The sequence below is a fragment of the Polyodon spathula genome, chromosome 1, assembly GCF_017654505.1.
Source record: "Polyodon spathula isolate WHYD16114869_AA chromosome 1, ASM1765450v1, whole genome shotgun sequence".
NCBI lineage: Eukaryota > Metazoa > Chordata > Actinopteri > Acipenseriformes > Polyodontidae > Polyodon > Polyodon spathula.
The window spans coordinates 71,227,325-71,246,926 of NC_054534.1; the positions used below are offsets into that span (position 1 = coordinate 71,227,325).

At 36.5% G+C, this 19,602-nt stretch overlaps 1 protein-coding gene across 1 annotated transcript in view; it reads right to left on the minus strand.

The window, feature by feature from the left end:
• Nucleotides 1-11,046: 11,046 nt before the first annotated feature.
• Nucleotides 11,047-19,602, minus strand: part of LOC121323694 (B-cell scaffold protein with ankyrin repeats-like) — a 36,995-nt gene continuing 28,439 nt past the window's right edge. The window contains exons 6-9 of the mRNA XM_041264930.1: nt 17,557-17,671; nt 15,625-15,821; nt 11,486-11,589; nt 11,047-11,080 (exon numbers count right to left, since the gene is read on the minus strand). Coding sequence (XP_041120864.1) covers nt 11,047-11,080; nt 11,486-11,589; nt 15,625-15,821; nt 17,557-17,671 — 450 coding nt within the window. The remainder of the gene's footprint in view (nt 11,081-11,485; nt 11,590-15,624; nt 15,822-17,556; nt 17,672-19,602) is intronic.

The following is a 19,602-nucleotide window of genomic DNA, read 5'->3' on the forward strand; positions in this document are numbered from 1 at the left end:
CCTATATCTTTATAAACATTATATGAAACACTGCTGTTACTGATTCTGTCCCTATATGTGAAGTGTTTTTTTTTTTTTTCTGTGTATTTACTGTAAATTGTGTTTATAAATGGTTAATGGGGAACTTGACGCTCCGGGGAGATCCTGCCTGCTGCGTGTGGTTGCATGAAGGAGCAGCCTGTGATTGCTAGCTGCGGGTTCCTAATCAGCAGGTGGGTGTTCCAGCAGGGAGTCAGGTATAAAAAGGTCCCAATTATATGCCTCAGGGCTGCTGCAAGGCCATAACAAGCACCAGGATCGGAGCTACCGGGATCTGAGCTTTATGAAGAGACAGAGACTGCACAGTATATGGGGTCGGTGTGTGCTCGGGTCTATGAAGAGGAAGCCACAACCACCAGCAACCATGTGTATATCTGCGGCTGGGGTTTGATGAACTGATTTTAGAAACAAGGATTAGTTTGGGGATAGTAGATCCCCTAAAGTATAGTGAGGTGTACGAGTGGACTTCTCATGTAGGGGAGTAGCGCTAGCAGTATTCACGGCAACTTTTGTTTGTTATTTTTGTACCAAGATCTTAAAAGCTCTAAAACCACAAATGCAGATGAGCCTGGCTCTTTTGTACAGTAATTAAGACGTGTGGGTCATTGGTTCACCCCCAGTCTCCACACAGTACTCCATGCAGTACTGTGTAATATATCGCCATTACGGATTCTGTACCCTGTCGGCGAGAAGAGATGGGATTAAAAGCTATAAAACCATGACTGCAAATTAGCATGTAGGGTGCAGTGTGCAGGGTCACCGGTTTGCTAGTCTACACCCTGTTACACTCACTCCCTTCTAAGTTACTAAAGACTCACTACCTTCTAAAGATGTTCTTTCCCTCTCATAGTTTTCCCTGAAGGCAGGACGAAAAGGTGATGTATGGAAATATATCAGGTCTGATATATTGTGAAAGGCATAAAACTGCATTTAATTACATCAATTATTTTTGCTGTTTTGTAGGCAATAAACAAATCAGTGTATCTGTATCCTGTCACTCCATTGCTGACAACAACCCAGAATATACACCAGGGGTCGGAAATTAAATTTCATGGTGGGCCAAAATGACCGTAGAGCGAGCGGCGGGACTTACTTACATCCCCTATGCCCCCCCCCCCCCCCCCCCCCATCACTGCCAAGTCTGTGACACTCACATCTGATCTTTTAAAGCTGATCACAAAAGGAAAGTGGTTTCCATGGTTTGATACATAGTAGGTTTTCTTGTTGCCACCTTTTTTGGTTGTAGCAACAATATTGTCATGCATGATCTCCTAGCCTGAGCAGCTATCAAAGAATAGCTTTCTGCCAGTGGCAAAGTAGTATGCCAGCAGTCCCCTAGGCCTTTTTCAGATGTTCCCATACATATGCATGAAACGTGCTTTGAGCCAAGCTTCTTCCCCTTTAGTTTTCTAAAGTAAAATTCTCTTCCTACTGGAAACTGCATACATGCATCTGCCACATCATAGAAAGCCAATCCTTTTTTATTTTTTTAACCTTGTCAGATTTACAACTATAATGATCAGGTACCAGCAATCAGAGCACTCTGGCCTATTGTAAATCTTCTTTGAACTTCAGAATATGTGATGAGTGTATGGATAAAAGGCTTAACTTTGTCTACGACAAATCCTGTGACAAGGATGGAACTTTGCCCATTATTTCGAAAAAAAAAGGCCATCAAAGAACAAGATCCAAGGAACATGAAAACACTTTGTGGTCTTTATTCAGTTTGAAAGAAGCCCTCTTTAAAACAACACAGACTTCAACACAGACTTCAGTTGCTTAGTTTTTTTTCTGTTACAGTATTTTTTTACTTCCCTTATATACTGTTTATTACTCCGACAATGGTTTCTCTATCTATGTGAGTCTACATCTGAATTTTAACATTTACATATGAAGGCTGATCTCCCATAAATACAAACTACATTCATAAAAGTTCACGGCAAATTTGACTGTCATTCACTGGATGAATAGTGACCCTTGACAAAATGTTGGAGATTAGATCATTAACTTTACCTATAACTGAAGTATTCAAATTGCAAACAAATGTGTTGATGTCTGCAGGAGACACTGATTGTAACTTTTTGATTGTAACATGAGTAGCCATGCTGAACAAACATGATAAGCAAACAATGATGGTTAGGGTTGTATGCTTATTTCATGGCATTTCACAGTTTAAAAATAGGTATTTCAAGATATTTCATGATTAAACAGAATGCAGGAACAAGCAGGAACAAATTGCGTTGTCACATTCAAAACATATCTTTTTCTCTATTGATTATACAACAAATGTTCCTAAATATTTAAATGCTGAGCTGAAAAACAGTGAATGCTAAATTGTAGAATATTTTGGTTTTTATATCCACGATCAATGAATTACACTATGTAACACAATTTTTGTTCCTGGGTAGTAAGTGTTATTTCCTAATTGCTTATGCCTCAAAAGTATAGAAAATGGCTATTATTCCAATTTCCAATGGGAAAACGGGCAAATGTGTGTCTTTTTGTTCACATAAAGTCAGAAAAAAAAACATATGAATCCAAATTAACATGTATTAATACTAAAGTAATACAAAAATGACTACAAAAGATTTAGAAGTGAGTAGTTTTTCGAAAAGACGCACATTTGCCCGTTTTCCCACTGGAAATAATGATATTTTGAAATATCGTTGTCCTGGTCACAAAAGCAAAGTTTGTGGGGAATAATAGCCATTTTCTGTACTTTTGAGGCATAAGCAATTAGGAAATAACACTTACTACCCAGGAACAAAAAAAATAAAAAATAAAAAATTGTTACACGGTGTTATTAAATAAAATAAAAACATAAATAAATGTAAAAATAACAACAGACATGTGAAATATTCCCTTGTACTGGACAGAGCCCTTTAGCAGAAATATTTCTGATCTTTGATGCAGCTGGTGTCTTTTTCATTGAAGACATTTTAATGAAATTGTGCTGCTCTATGCAGTGTGTTCAATCATTTACTGGAAGCAAACTAAACCACCTGCCAAGTTCCTAATGCAGTGTAACAGGTAGTGTGTCAATTAGGCAAACATTTGCTGTATTTATTTTTAAGTGATTAAAAATATGTGGTTTTACACTATTCTTTCATAAATGGGAATTTTCAAGCCCTACTGATGGTAGGTAACATGAAGTCCAAATTTATATTCTTTCTTGTCATTATCCAACCATTTTGTAACATAAGAAAGGCTACATCGTTTGTAACCTTTCTTATGTTCTGATGCTTTGTATAATAATATAGTGATTCATATTAAATTAAAAAAAAGTTAAATACAGCATATAATTTATGTACTGTATGGTATGTGTGTGTGTGTGTGTGTGTGTATATATATATATATATATATATATATATATATATATATATATATATATATATATATATATATATATATTTTACATTTTGTTACCTTTCAGACACACACACACACACACACATATATATATATATATATATATATATATATATATATATATATATATATATATATATATAGAGAGAGAGAGAGAGAGAGAGAGAGAGAGAGAGAGAGATTGAGGGGTGCCTACGTGAGGCAGATTTAAAATGATTTCCATTACATAAAGCATTACATTGTATGTTATAAATCAAGTCATCAATCAAGTGTTTTGATAATATATGTATGTGTAATCTCCCACCCCAATCAAAGATATTTTACCACAGTCACAAAAATGTGTAATTACAGCATTCACTGTACCCCCTGTTGATCTGAAATGTGAGCTGCCAGGGCACTTAAAGACCTTCATTTATCATATATTTCTCCTTCTGTTAATTCGAATCCAAATTATATTGCAATTGATCACCTGCTTACAGGGGTAATACTGCCAAATTGAATAATTGGTATATTAATTTACGATAATTACACATACCATATTGTAGTGTTGGGTCCCACAGGACTTATGGATGGGATGTTTTGGTGCTGCGTTGAACTGCTGGGGGGCGGGGTTTGTGTTGTTAATAGTTGTACGCTCACTTTCACGCTGTGTTGCGAGTCTGTCTGTCTGTGTAGCTGCTGTAGCCTGGTCCCAACCAGGTCCGCAGGTCTATATAAGCTGCAGCCTATGTGCTGTTGTAGAGAGTTTGCTGAGAGAGTGCCTTTATGGAAAAAACATATATTTTTAATATATGGTAGATTGTTATATTTTTCATATATAGAAATTGGCCCCTTTTATATATATTTAAAATATATATGGGATATATTTTTAAATATTTTATTCTGTAATCCATATCATTTATTTTATATGTTGGAAATATATGGTGCACCATATATTTTCATTAGTCTGTAATCCATATAAAATAAATATATGGATTACAGACTAAAATATATTTTAAATATATAAAAAGGGGCCAATTTCTATATATGAAAAGTATAAGGATCATACTTTTCTACCATATATATATATATATATATATATATATATATATATATATATATATATATATATATATATATATATAATTGTTCCATAAGGGAGAGCAGCAAAAGCTAAGATCATTTGCAAGCTAAAACAACGGTACTTATAAGCGGCAATCCAATTCAGCAATAAAGGGCCTTTCCCAAGGGGACTGGAACTAGGGGTGCTGGAGGTGCAGTAGCACCACATTGGCTTTGCATGGCTTCCATCATATACAGGGGTTATATTTTTGTTCAATGGATTTCAGCACTCCCACTTTAAAAATTGTTCCAGTGCCACTGGCCTTTCTAGCACCAAATAAATCCTTTGTTGCAGTGTCTCTTTCTTCCTGCTGAACCCATGGCAAGCCGCCGTCATACTGGTGTCAGAAGAAAGCGGAATATGGAGACCTCAGAAGGAGATTGGAAGAGAATGGCAAGGGAGCAATGGCGGCAGAGAATGCGGAGAGAGGGCACGTTCTACAGCGAGTTCAAGAAGTGGGGACAGACCTGCAAGGAATTTGTGTGGAACCCTGTGACAAAGGCCTACTATGCTTATCCCAGGATCCAAGAAGCAGAGTACCTTGAACTGGTATGCCAACAATTCCTTGTAGAAATAATGTCTCAAGCATTGAAAGACCACCTCGCTACAGATCAATATATGTCCCTGGAAGAGGCCGTCAAAGAAGCGTTCATGTGAGAGCTGGACCAGCAGCCAAGCAACGGCACTGAGTTCGTGCCAGTCCAGGCTTGCGCTGAGGTGCAGTGGCAGCATGTGCCGCCAGAGAGAGAGCAGCCGCTGCCGCCACCCAGGAGAGAACTGCTGCCGCTGCTCGAGAGAGAGACGCCCGCTGCTGCCCGAGAGAACACTGCCGCCTGAGAGAGAGAGCTGCCAAGCTGCTGACCAGGAGCCTGCAGCTGCTGAGCAAGAGCCTGCAGTCGCTGCCAGAGACCTTGGCCCCACAATCGCCACCAGGGAGAGACTGTCCCACGCCACCTGAGAGAGGCTGCCCCGCGCTACTAGAGTCTCTGAGAGAGAGCACCGCATCACCAGTTCCTCCGAGAGCGAACGCCACATTGCCACAGCCCCTGAGAGAGAGAGATCAGCACCACCAGAGCCCCTGGGAGAGAGTCCAACAGGGTAGTGCCAAAGAAATCCTTGCAGTGTCTCTTTCTTCCCGCTGAACCCATTGCAAGCTTCCGTCACAATATGTATATGTATTTGTTTTCTTGTAGTTTCTACAACACCTTAACTTGCAACCTTTTAAAGTTCCACTGGCCAGATGAAAATACCATTTGAGGGCCAATTTAGGCTTTTGTTTTTTCAGGTACAGTGTTATTTTCCAATGAAGTGGATGTTGAAGTAAATCTCGGCTAAACCATATCGGGAAGATCCAGAACACCAAGTCCAGCCAAACTAAATGTAGAATATATGACCCACTGCCTGCCAACTGATTCTTGCACAAAAACACTGCACCTCAAAAACCATATTAAATACATGCAAATAAACAGTTATAAATGGCATGGCGGTCATATAAAATATCAATGGTAATTGGGGCAGAGCCTAGCTTTCTGTGGCTTTATGAAACACAGGTGTGTTTCTCTAGTTTGACCCCAGTTTAGATTCAAGAGCAGTATTAATAATTTAAAAACTACATAGAGCACAAGCAGGTACAGCTGACACACCTTTAATTTTTAAACATCAGAAGATATACAATTCTGATACATCACACTGTCATCATTATGTTGCATCCTTAATCTCGCCCCATTACATTAAACCTAATAAGCAGCCTAGGAATTGATTAGATCAACCTACACTCTGGCATGAACCATAGCTGTGTTGTTAAGAAAATTTTACAGCACCAGGGAAAAGCTTTGGTTTGCATCACTGATTTTTAAACGTAGTTTCGGACTCACCACTGATAGGTGGTTGATGTAGTCAAGTGCTAAAAATCCTCTACAAAAAAAAGCTGTAGCTTATTCTCGTGGGTTATAGGTTTCTCAGCCTCTCTCTATCAATGGGTGGGATACTGTGTGTCTTCCACCAGCAGTCATCCTGTCTGTCAGGTTTTAATGTATTTATATTGGCTACATGATGCACGTTTGCGGCTAGCCTCTACCACTCATAATTAGATTTAATCTTGATGTATCTGTTGCTAGGCAGGTTATGGGTCATATGTGACTACTTGCTGAAGTTATGATTTCCATACTGTACATTATAATTTTTTTAAAAATTCGTACGCCATTTTCCTCACTATAATAAGAATAAAAAATAACAAAGGCCAGCCAGAGCCTAAACCGGACCTTCTTCAACAGGGAGGACTAAAACAAAATTGCCCTTTTATTTGCTCATGGTACGAAAAAATGAAATGGCTGACTGCGAGTATTCGCTCTTTGGATTTCTGCGGACTACAGTGAGTTAAAAAATCTTCCACAAGCTATAAAAATATTTTTTCTACAAATGGCATCACTCAAGAGTCATCAATCAAGTAAATCCACAATGTTTTTGCTATATTCTGTTGGTATCTATATGTTGCCTATACTATATACTGTATCATATTTCTTATTAAAGAATTACCTTTTTAAATGTATAATATTAAACTTTGACGTATAATTATTTATATATATATATATATATATATATATATATATATATATATATATATAATCTATATATATATATATATATATATATATATGCGGAGGCCTCCCCACTTAACGAGTCAGGAGCTGTTACTGCTCTCTATTTATGAGCCAAAAGTAATTGCTTGCAAAGCTCCACCAGCAAAAATGCTAATTTCTCTACAGTCAGAGCTAGTATCAGATATATTATTATAACTCTCAGGGTGTAGGAAGGACACTAAGGCTTGTTAGGCATGATGCTTGCAGAATTTGGGATAAACGATTTCTCTGTTGAGAATAATTAAACAGTTGACAGCTTGGAGTGAACAACAAGCTTTGTTGGTCACCATTGTTAAGGGATGTACAGATGTTCTCAACCACATCGTAACCAGCTTAACATGAACATTCACCAGCAGGAAATGCCATATGACATTATATCCAATCTATTAGAGCAGATTGAAATAACTACAGAGTACTTATTTAAAGTTCAAAATGTAATCACTGTTTTGTTTTCAGTGATGTTTTTATAAGCTTTATGTTATCTCAAGTATAATCTTCAAATAGCACAGCTCTGTGTTGCTAGGTTACAACTATCCGTGCATTTCGGCCTGAATAGTGTCCTTGAATTATAGTTTTCAAATTAGTCTATGGGGTGGTTTACATGCTGTTTAGAAACTCCAGCTTCTCTGTTCATTGTAGCGAGAATATGACAGCATGCATATACAATGCGCATTCCTCACGCTATAGGAAGTGTGCAGCAAAAAAGGGTGGGTAAACTGCCTTCTCATGCTCAAGGGCCGTGCAAATTGACCAAGAACTAAGGATTCCGAAAGGTGCACCATATGTTCATGGTACTTTAGCAGTGAAGATCCCATGTGTGCTTAACTGTGACAGGGTAAATGAAATCCCTGCACTGAAAAGATCAACTCCCACCAGCCGGAGGAATAGTAGGAACCTGTGCATCCAGTGGGCTTTGACAACTACAGGGTTAATATTCCATAGGAGCTGGCTAGCTAGCAGGCTGGTGGAAGGGAACACCTGGTTCCTTTCCCTGGTAAATGAATAGGAGGCAGAACTGAGGTGTACAAAAGGACAGCCTTTTCACTAGTCAGGGCAGTGTTCCTGGGACCAGCAGAGAGAAGATTACATGCTCTGTGCACACTAAACCTTTGTTATTTAAATCCCTGCAGAATAAACAGGTATGCGGTGCTCCAGATCTTCACTAGCTTACCTATGCTCCAGACAATCAAAGAGCGTTACCTGCCCAGCAGCAAACTTACTGGGACTGATCGCACTGTGTGTGTGCCTGCCTGCCTGGGAATCACTGTGAGCGGAATATTGTTGCAAATAACTGAGTCCGTTTAAAGTCACAGTACACTGTTTTTGTTTGTCAAGAATTGTAAATATAGTTTTTGTTCACTTAAACCTATAACTCTCTATGTGTCATTCAGAGGCCATCCACAGTAACCTTAGGCCATACCAAGCAATTCTTTAATAAGAACTGAAATCTGCTGAACTTGAAATAATAATAATAATAATAATAATAATAATAATAATATAAAAAATAATAATAGGGGTTACATTCAGTCAGTTTTTTTTTGTAGTGATACAAATTCAACATTTAAAAATAATTCCCATTTACTTAAGTGGAAATGAGAGCTATCTCGGTAGCCCTTTTTTTAGAAAATCTATAAATGATGGTCATAAAAAATGTACTCTACTGAATTTTTATTAAGCTACTCTTCTATGAGAAGATATTCTTGTATATATATATATATTATATATATATATATATATATATATATATATATATATATATATATATATATATATATATATATATATATACACACACACACACACACACAATGTTTTGCAAATAATGCATGGATAGTGCAAAGTGCTCTCTTATGGAATGTTGGTATTTATGTATTTATTTATTGCATCTGTATAACTATGGGCCATTAGCAATGAACTTGTAGATTTAGTACAGAGCTGCGTACTGCATTGCGGACTGGCTAATACGGTACTAGCTCAGGATCACCCCCAGCTTCATACTCATTTAGTACCAATTGCAGGGAATAAAGTTGGGGAATAGCTGGTCCCCAGCTTTAGTATGGGGTTTAGGATTAAGCTCTTTATTGTAGTGTGCTGCTAAAAAGGAACTGAGTTTTTTTTTTTTTTTTTTTTTTTTTTTTGCAAAAGTAAATACTAAGGCTGAATTGGATAAGAATATTTTCCCATTTTCTTCAACCAAATTCATATGTATAATCAGATTTTTCTGAACACCACTAAAATTAATGAAGCAGCGTTAGAGGATCAACAACACTTTTATTAGTCTTCATTATTTAATTATTTAATATACCCTCCAGTATTTTATATTTAATAGAGTAATTTGCATTTGGAAGGATAATTTTTCTCCCTGAAAGAAAACTACATGTAAATCTAAATTGCCGGAAATGTACTACCAAAATAGCATGCCAAAAAGTTGAGACTTACTGGTTTTTTTTTTGCAAGTAAACCATGCCTATATTGCTTAAGCAACAAAGAGAAAAGTCTCTGCACTGACATAAAATGTTTTTAATTAGAAATAAGGTTCTTATTTTACTTAATATAACCCTTTGGTCACTGTATACAGTAACATGCAACTTCTCAAACCAAATAGAGTTCACACATGTTTTAAAATATTCTAAAAAATGTAATAACAAAATCTTGACCAAAGGGGATTACTAAAATTAAAAATAATTTTCTCAAATAATATTAAAACAAGAAAAAAAAATATCTTACTTGGCACCTATAAAGAATATTTTTCATAGCATTCCATCTCTCAAGAGAGGCAGCCCAAGTCATTTTAAGGTACATGTGTTTAGTATTTAAATTGAAAAATACATATTCAGGTCATTCTTGATTGTATTCTTGTAGCCTTAGTTAGTTCTAGAGGTTGTATTTTAGCAACTATAAAAAGGGCAAATAGGGGTAAGAGCCAGACCAAGACAAAATTGCCCAGACAGAGCAATAAAAACGGTCTGATCTCCTAAAATCTTGCACCAAATTATTACTCCACCTCTATAGCTTACATTTCAACAGGTATTATCATTATAGAAAATCGTATATCGCTCGTCCGAAGCTGAGCTGATCGGGAGGTCCAGATTGGTGGGGGGGGGGTGCAGCTCAAAAGGCGTCAGTACCACAGCTCAGGGGGGACTGCACTACCATGCTACACAGAGGGGCTCTTTGTTTACATCCAGGAGGAGAGTGTCCACTCTGCAGGATAACAAATATGGAACCCTTCAAATGCAAAATGGTGCTCAGCTCAGCCAGGACCGTCGCAACGACCCAGGGGCTGGGACTTAGGGAGCAAGAGCAGTATTTTAGTTTAGGGTGCTGGTTTTTAATCTGTGTTCCATGGATGTCTCTTTTTTTATCTGTAGAGTTATATGTTGTTCGTCTTAACTGATGATAGCTGTCAGTGCTTGCTTGTGTTGTCTTGTGCCTACCACTGCTGGTAAGGTGGTGGGAGGGAATGCAGAGTTAGGGTGAAAAACCTGAACATTGCATTTCCCTATTTTTGCAGTTTTAATATCAACCCTAACTGATGCATTAACAAAGATTTAGCAAATAATTTCCTTTCTTTTTTAGAATACAGCTATAGAGTAGGTAGAAATCCTGTATATTCTATAATAGAGCACAAAAAATAAAAGTTGCTATATTTGTAAACTTGATTAAACACGTCACAGGTGTGTATATGTTAAACACTGACATAGGTTTATACATAATACACATGATTAGTTTTTCTTCACTTATTCACACAATGGGGCCTATTTAGCAAATATGTGTGCAGACAATTTCAGCCGGTCATATCTAATAGCAAATCATGTGCCCAGCCAATCAAAGCACAGTGGGGAGTAGGTTACCACCAATAAGGATTCAACATTTCCTTTAAGAGCACCTGTGCGTCTATGATAGTGAACAGATGGCATTTTGAAACCCCCTAAAAAAGGAGGAGACAAAAGCGGAAACAAATTTAAAATGTCCAGTAGCCCAAGTGAGAAGGATGACCAAGCCCCTCAAGCAGGGCTACCATTTTGTTTTAGCAGGAATCTATAAGGCTTTGTCTGACCTGCCTGGCACTTTCAGCATCTGCTCTCCACCGCTGGGGCTTCAAGTTCAGCATCTGCTTCCCTCAAACCCTGTAATCTTTCCTCTGTAAGTTCAAAATCACATCCATTACAGAGAGGTATGTTATGTAAAACACAACCAGCCAGGATGATATCGCTACCTTCTGAGGAGTGTACTGTAGTGTTCCCCAGAGACATCGAAACATCAGAATCGCATTTTGTGAATTCCAAATGTTCGCGCAATTACAGTACAAGCACATTTAAAGGTACATTTATACCTCTTTTCAATAAGGGTCGTGCAGTCAAGCAGCACTGTCAGTGGCCACCGCTTCAGTGGATACCCGTTGTTCCCTATCAACCAACCTCTCAGACTGTCATCCCACTGAAACACAGATAACACCTGCGAATCAGCAAGGATAAAGGAGTCATGAGCGAAGCCAGGATGATTTGCATACACATTTGTGATGTAGCTGTTGGCATCACACACATCTTGTACATTGACAGAATAGGTCCTCTTACGATTTATCTAGAGGTGCCTATTTTGTGTTGATGTGCGTAGCTGCACATGTGTGCAATTGATGGCTCCCAGGATACAAGGAAACCCGTACCTCAAGAAAACCCTGCTTTGTATTTTGTTGCAGCTCGTGAGAGACAGGGAAATGGATGACTTCTCCTGCCCGCTTTACTGAAGCTGCAGGTACATCTCGCACTGCACAGCTGACTGGCTCATGTCTGCAGTATACTGTAAAGCCATAAATATTTGTGAGCCTTTTATTATGCGTTTTTCGGGCACGAAAAGAAAAACGCAAACATTTTTGGTAAGAAATCAAATTCCACTAACAATACATACTTTGTATATTGCAACAGATAGCCAAAATTTCTGGAGCAAAATAGGTTTTATGGGTGTGATTCGCCAAATATTTTGTTTGCAAATATTTATGGCTTTACAGTAACCCACAGTAATGAGCCAGTGGCATAAAATGAGGTACCGTCATGTCTCCTCCCAGGTCAGCCTGAAGCAGTTGGCAGATGTCAGTGATTGTGTGTTGAGGGAAAATTGCTGCACACATTATGTGTCAGGCAGGCTTAGAAAAGACAGATGACTTCTAAATATTAGGTGACCTTGTCTCCTCCTCTTTTTCTGGCCTTGTAGAAATCCAGTGCACACTCCATAGTTCTTTTATTTCTCTTTTTCTCTTTCTTTTCTTTACCGTTATTTATAGTTGACCATGTAATTTGCACACAGTTTACACCTGGTTTTCCCTGGTGCAAAACTAGACCCCCCCAAATGAAAAAAGTCACAGCACAACCTAAAGAAAACCTTTTTTAAAATAAATACATTAGCAGCAAAATCTGAATCGGTCAAAAACTTTTCAACAAAACATATTCTAGCATTATTTTAAGATGACTGTGAATGAGGCAGTAATCAATAAAGTAACTGTATATCCAAACATTTTAATAAATTAATTGTGGAACAAGATGAATCATTTTGATTAATAACTCGATTTAGTTAATATTGAAACATATTAATAGCTTCAAATTAGTTACACAACATATTAATCATATCACAGGAATCAACTGGATTTTTTAAATTAATGTTATCAATTACAAAAGTTAGTATGAAAACATTTCTATAAAAAAATAAATAAAACATGTGTATGTCAGAACCTAGGCCAATCAAAAACATAATTCTATGAACAAACTTAACAAATTAATATCTCAAAAGCATGTATTTGTTTTAAATACTGAATTCTGACCAACCATTTGTTAAGGAAGAATTTTGTGAGGCAGACAAGACTCTGACACATTAAGCTTGTTCGATGTGGAACATGAACAGATTTTAGCTTAACGATTTGTTTTGTTTGTGCTTTGTGGTGATTTTGTCTAGACAAAAAGTTCCAAACAGTACAACATATATTATTTTTTAATGTTGTATATTATTTATATTGTCAAATAATAAATATATATAATATATATATATATATATATATATATATATATATATATATATATATATATATATATAAACATCTTGCTATACAGTAGCCTACAAATACATCGTAAATCAAGGCTCCGTTTATAGTATTTTGCTAGTATTGCATGAACAGTTGTAATGTATCTGTTAGAATATAGAGAATTAACAGTAAAGGTGCACTGCACTTATTACGCACTCTAAGGGACAATGAAATCAGTACTTTATAAACGAAGTACGAGTAAACCCAATTTGAAATGCTGTATTTAACTGCGAACATAAGTACCATGAATATCAACAATACAAGAAAGCTCTACTGCCAAAGAATGGGAGCTTATTATTTATACAAAACACGTCGCTGTGGGCTGTACAATGTAATAAGTAGTACCATTTTACTAATTTATATTTTTACTAAATGTAATTAAAATTGTATACATTATACGTTTTAAACTGTACAATGGCTGTGCCAACAAAAACAGCAAATGTTTTTCCTGTCTGATGTCACAAATGCTGCCGTGACTGTCATTTACTGTTCTGGATGTACCTTATTTGTGGAACAGGAAAACTGTACGAAAGAACCTCCAAATAGAAGATTCAGTCACGACAAAAGAAATTAAATTCTAAATTCCTTTTTCTCCAGAGTAGGTCTGTTTTCGCCAAAACAGCTGCTTTTTTCATGTGAACAATTTCTTCGTTGCGAGACTCACAAAATGAAAAGACAGTGCTACAGTCAATCTTATGGATTATTATTATCTTATATTTATTGGTTTACTGATATTCAGGCATTTTTTTTTTTTAAACTGGAAACAAAATGTCTGCCCCAAGAACAAAGACGATTAGACCCTCGCCAAAAGAAGAATATTTTCTTGTGAGGCCAATTCCTTTTTCGAGATTAAACATCAAACTGCAAGAGCTGTACGGAGCATGCTCAGTACCAAAATTTCAAATCCCTATAACTCTGGAACAGATTAATATTTTTTTCACCAAACCAGAAAAAAAGGCACTATTCTGGGCCAGTCCCCTTAACATATCAGGTATCCTGACTGAGATATTAGGTGTCTTGACTGAGGACTCCTGTAACAATGATGGGGTTTTCCATGGAAAAATAAAAATCTTTTTCTCATGCTATTTTGATAGTACCTTTTGGGTAGTTTAGGTTTCCATGTACAGTAGTGTTCTATTAGGGAACTAACTTCCAAATGCAAATTATTAATAATAATAATAATAATAATAATAATAATAATAATAATCAGAATTCTGCAGGGACAGCGCAAGGCTCTTACCAGTAGAATGTGGTTACCGTATTTTCTCGAATTTAAGATGTCCTCGAATTTAAGACGCAGACCAAATTTCCCACCCTCAGTTTGAGAAAAAAATAAAACCTCAAATAAATATGCATTTAGAAAGATACAACCTCAATTATGCATATGGAGGCAGTTTGCGGTCGTTTACTATAACACAGAGCATTAGAGTTATGTGCTGCTTCTCATTACTCACATCTGTTTTTCTGCCAATTTGTGAACTGTGGTGTTGCTTAGAATGTCGAAAAATACGGGGGTCTGATCAGCATTGCCGATCTGTCCAAGCTAGTACAGTTTGTTAGAACAGCTGCAATTGTAAAAGCTTCTCTTTGAATTCCTCATGAAGTTGATGATGCTTCATTGAAAAATGGGTTAGGGCATTTTTGTAACTTTCTGGAGCTTCGTTATGTAAGTCCCTTATTTGTCTTTTTGAATAAATTAGTACCAACATTTTTTTTTTCATGTTTTCATTCTTCTAAAATAAATCTTGCTCAATTAATTAGGTTTAAGAGATTTTATTTCAACTCTGTAGGTGGTCACTCAAGCCTGGTGCTGTCAGTAGCCTGCAGCAATAACATTGTTATGCTAATGTAATACATTTTGGGGTACAAACGTGACTATTTTGTCCTTAAATGGACATTAAATTGATTAAATGGTGTCATGCTGAAGTTTTGTGAATGTAAGCTATGGCTTTCGGACATGTTTCCATGCAAAAGAAAACATTTTATTTGGTCAATTGTGCAGATTTTTTGCATGAGAAGGCAATTTTCCCACCTTTTAGCCGAACAATATTTTAGAAGACAAAACTTTCTATAGCATGAGGGATGTACGTCATATGTGCATGCTGTGTCACGTCAGTCATAACAGTGGAGAGAGAATTTGGCGTTTCTAAACTGCATGGAAACTCAGCCAATGTTGTTTGCGTGGGCATTGCAAATGAAGATTAAATGTATAATAGATATGACATCAGGGTAGTAAGTGTAACAGCAGAGGAACTAACATCACCTACCAACAGAATCATGTAAATCAATTGATCCCCTAGCCTGGGGAACATTGCTTTGTCAGTCCAAGACCATACCTGGCCACCATTTTGGGAACTACTGCTCTGTTACCAATTATCTTGTGTAAAAATATTCACACTTACCAGTATTTCTTCAATGAGTTTTTGAAGGTCTGTGTGGCCGTGTTTCTCAGCAAGAGTGACTGGGCTCTCCCTGTGCTTGTTGGTCATCCTGGCTGCCTGTTGAGCACCTGGACACCGTAAGAGCTGAGCTGCTAAATTCTTCAGCCCATTCTTAGCAGCAAAGTGGAGGAGAGTTGGAAGCTCGTCTGAATGCTGAACTACTGACAAAATATAAAAAAGGAAATCACTAGAGGTGTATTCACACCGCAACATTTTTATTGCAGCTATACTTTTAAGCATTAATGCCCCATGCAACAATCATTACCTGTGTGGTAACTATTAGTGGTGACAGTTACTAGGTGTACTGAGCCGAAGGAGAGGGCACTTAATCTAAGACAAGGTCAGTTAACTATAGGCTTGCTACTTTTCTATTTTAATCAATAAAGCTAGTTAAACGTCAAATTTCCAAAAAAATTTAGTTCAACTGAAATAAATTTACATGATAGACATTGGCCAAAAAACCACTCAGTATCTTTTTATTTTCTTACCAAAAATAATAATTTAGAAATCATCTCTAGTTTGTGTAGTTTTTATAAATGCTGTTTGTCCCGTCTCTGTTCCACTCTGAATGGCTAGGGGTCGCTGTCAGTCATGTTAGTGGTCACTTAGTAGACTACTGTAGTTTCACTGTCAGTCATTTCATCCTGTTCTGACAGATCTCATTCATTTAAATGACTGTCAATCATCAAGACCTGCACCAACTGTACACTTTTATTTGCCAGATGCATTCAAAGCGCCTTCTTGGAAATTAGGGGGTTAAGGTGTAGGTAAGCTTTTGCTATAGGTATATGGTGACAGTTACGAGTTTGATTTGAAAATGGGGTGCAAGAGGAAAACACTTAATGAGTATTGTGCACAATACCCTGACCGACGGCTGATATCTCTGCAGCAAAACAAAACGGACCTGTCTGCCTTGCCTTCTAGTGATTCTGATTCCAGCGGTGCTGAAGAAGGAGAGGGGGGAGCTCAGAATAATAAGTGTAATTTAGTTCTGTTCTGCTTTGTTCTGTGCATACTATTTTTACTTAAGATGTATGCTATAAATACACGTAATACATGTTTATATGCTGCTTTTTCTACAGTTTATTGGAGACATTTTTTTTAATTTGTGTAGGATCTCTATCTTTACAAGGTATAGCTCCGCTGTGACCAAACGTTATTTCAATTAGAATGTTGGTAACCATGGTTTTGTTGCATGTTCAACATGAGACCAAGTGTTTCGCTAAATGAGATGTTTTTCAATGGTATAAAGGTCAATTTCACCCATTCTCTGCTTGGATTGAAAAATAAAGATTGAAAAAAAACCCAGTAAATTCTTTCCAAAATAAACGTCAAAATTAATTTGAAAAAAAAAAAAAAAAAAAATCGAATAGTAGGGATGTATTTTAGATCTCTTTAGCCATTTGATATTTATGTTTCAGTTTTAGAAGGTTTCTATAGTAGGATAATTATGCTGTATTCAGAGACATGACTGAGATGAAGATTTTATTTTAAATGAAGGACAATTAGTTCAATGCAGAACAACATCAGGAGCAACCAAAATCTTGCAGAAAATGTGTAAGATGTAAAAGTTTTGGTTAAAATTATGATTTAAGGTTAGCATTATATTTTGTGTAGAAGTATACTGGAAGTGTGGGTGTTATTGGAGCATTTGGCACCAGTTCTTTCGCACAAGTTATCATTTGGGCAAATTTTGCATATGTCGATGTCAAAGTTACATTTCCATATTTACAATGGAGGTAGTTCAGGGTACTTTTCTCATGTTACTGATAATGTAATCATATTTATTAATTTATAGCCACAGCAGGGGATGAATGTTAACTGAAATGCTTGTTTTGATAGCTCTCTTGAATCAGGCAGGGGGTGATTGCATACTGAGATAACAATACTCACTGCTTTTATTGCTGCCATCGATTTGAAGAACCCCCAAACCACCTGCAGGCATCCTGTCCTTCAGACAGGAGGTGAGCAACTGGTCGAGCTTGTCAGTGGACGAAATCTGGAATGCCTAGAGGGGTGGAGATTGAAGATATTGATTACAAGAGGGTGCTATAGGGGACAAGCAATTGGTTCTATGCAAAAACAAACAAGCAAAAAAAAATCATTCAAACATCTATTTCAGTGGCAACTTGGAGAACTGTCTCTAATAAACTCTACTATATATATATATATATATATATATATATATATATATATATATATATATATTATATATAATTTCGTATAACTTGAATTAACTATGGAATAAAAATCAAATGGAAGGTTCTTTATCTGACAGCCCGACTGAAGCGAATGAAACTCATTATTTCTGAAGAGAGTTTTATGGATATATTTCCTTATTGATAATATAAATAAAACAGCAGCGCCATCAAAAAACTATTTTTATGAAAAACTCACTAGTGTTGGTTCACCTAGAAACTCCTACTACAGTAAAGACCCTATGACTGATCTAGCTTTTCTATGGCTGGCAACTGGAACTGAAGAGCAGCACCTGAACACAGACCAATTAGAATTATTTCAAACACCCTAAAACGTTAAGGAGACATATATGACATATCAAGCTTCTTGCTCTTTTAAGATTTAATTTCCAATATATATTTTTTTTAATTTAGCACTACATTTTAATAGAAATTGATGTAAATTGTTTGAATGGGCTGTTTGTGATACCAAACCCTGAAACACCAAAATGAGAAGAGAGTATTTGGCTATTTCAGTAAGCACACATGTAATAAGTGGAGCCCAGGGCAAATTATATCATTTTTATTTATTTTGGCGAGTTTCATTTGTTTAATAACAGCAGCACTCCAAAAATGTTTGTGTAGTGTCTATCATTGTGTGCTACAGGTTACCTCAACCAGTACGGTTAGTGATGGTTTCTACTGATTACCACAACCGGTTTCCTAAACTACAAGTATTGATATTGTACTGAAACAACCTCAGTTTTAACTTCAATGATATTTCCTGCCCACGGCAAACACTCAATGCCATAAATAGGTTAGGTTAATACTATTCTAGTGGCCTTTGCAGATTTTTCTCATGAATGGACCCTGTAGATAGTCATAATCCCAATGACTTAAAGACTGGTAACTAATATAAATTCCTGTAACTAATGAAGCCCTGCACAATATGTTCTCCCTGTTTTCTGAACAGCTGCAGATGAATTCCTAAGAAAATTCACTTCAATGTAAATCATATTCAATATAACCTTAAATATACAAGTATAATCATACACACATACTCTGTCTCTCCTGTTCTCTAAGCAGATACCCACAGTGTAACAGTACACCCCTGTTACAAACACCCTTACTTTCATAATAAACAGCAATATACTTTATTTATTCACTTCATGCAAATTAATCTAGTACCTACAGTATGTAGTTTAAATCTAGTGTTAAAATAGATTAAACTGCTCTCCTTTCTTTCACAGAATCAGAAAAAATATATAGCAGAGTCTGTCGAGTCAATGCCCCGGTTTGAACATTTGTTTGTGCTGTATTTCACCAGTCAATAAATATGTTAATTCTTTAGCATCACGGTGTGCTGTGCTCTACAGTTTGAATTTAAAGCATGCCTAATTGTAAAAGTAATCTATCTACCTAATGTTCATAATGCATGTAATTTTGCCCCTACCATTATTCTTACATAAAAAAGTCTACACTGAAAAGCTTAAGAAATGATTACGTTTTTAGATAGCTAATTCTGAAATAACTAGCTCTTTTAAGACCTGTTTATTTATTTATCAGTAATAACCTAGCCACTGAAATGTTATACAATGCAAATAAAGTAAAATCATATCTTATTGTAAACCTAGTGTGGTTGAGGGGGCTGGAGCTAGTATTTGCTACTTTCAGTTTACAGACAGTACACATTTGTTCCATATGTTTTTTCTTACTTCTATTTAGTCCACATAGGTGCTTGATGTGTTGGATTTTATGACGG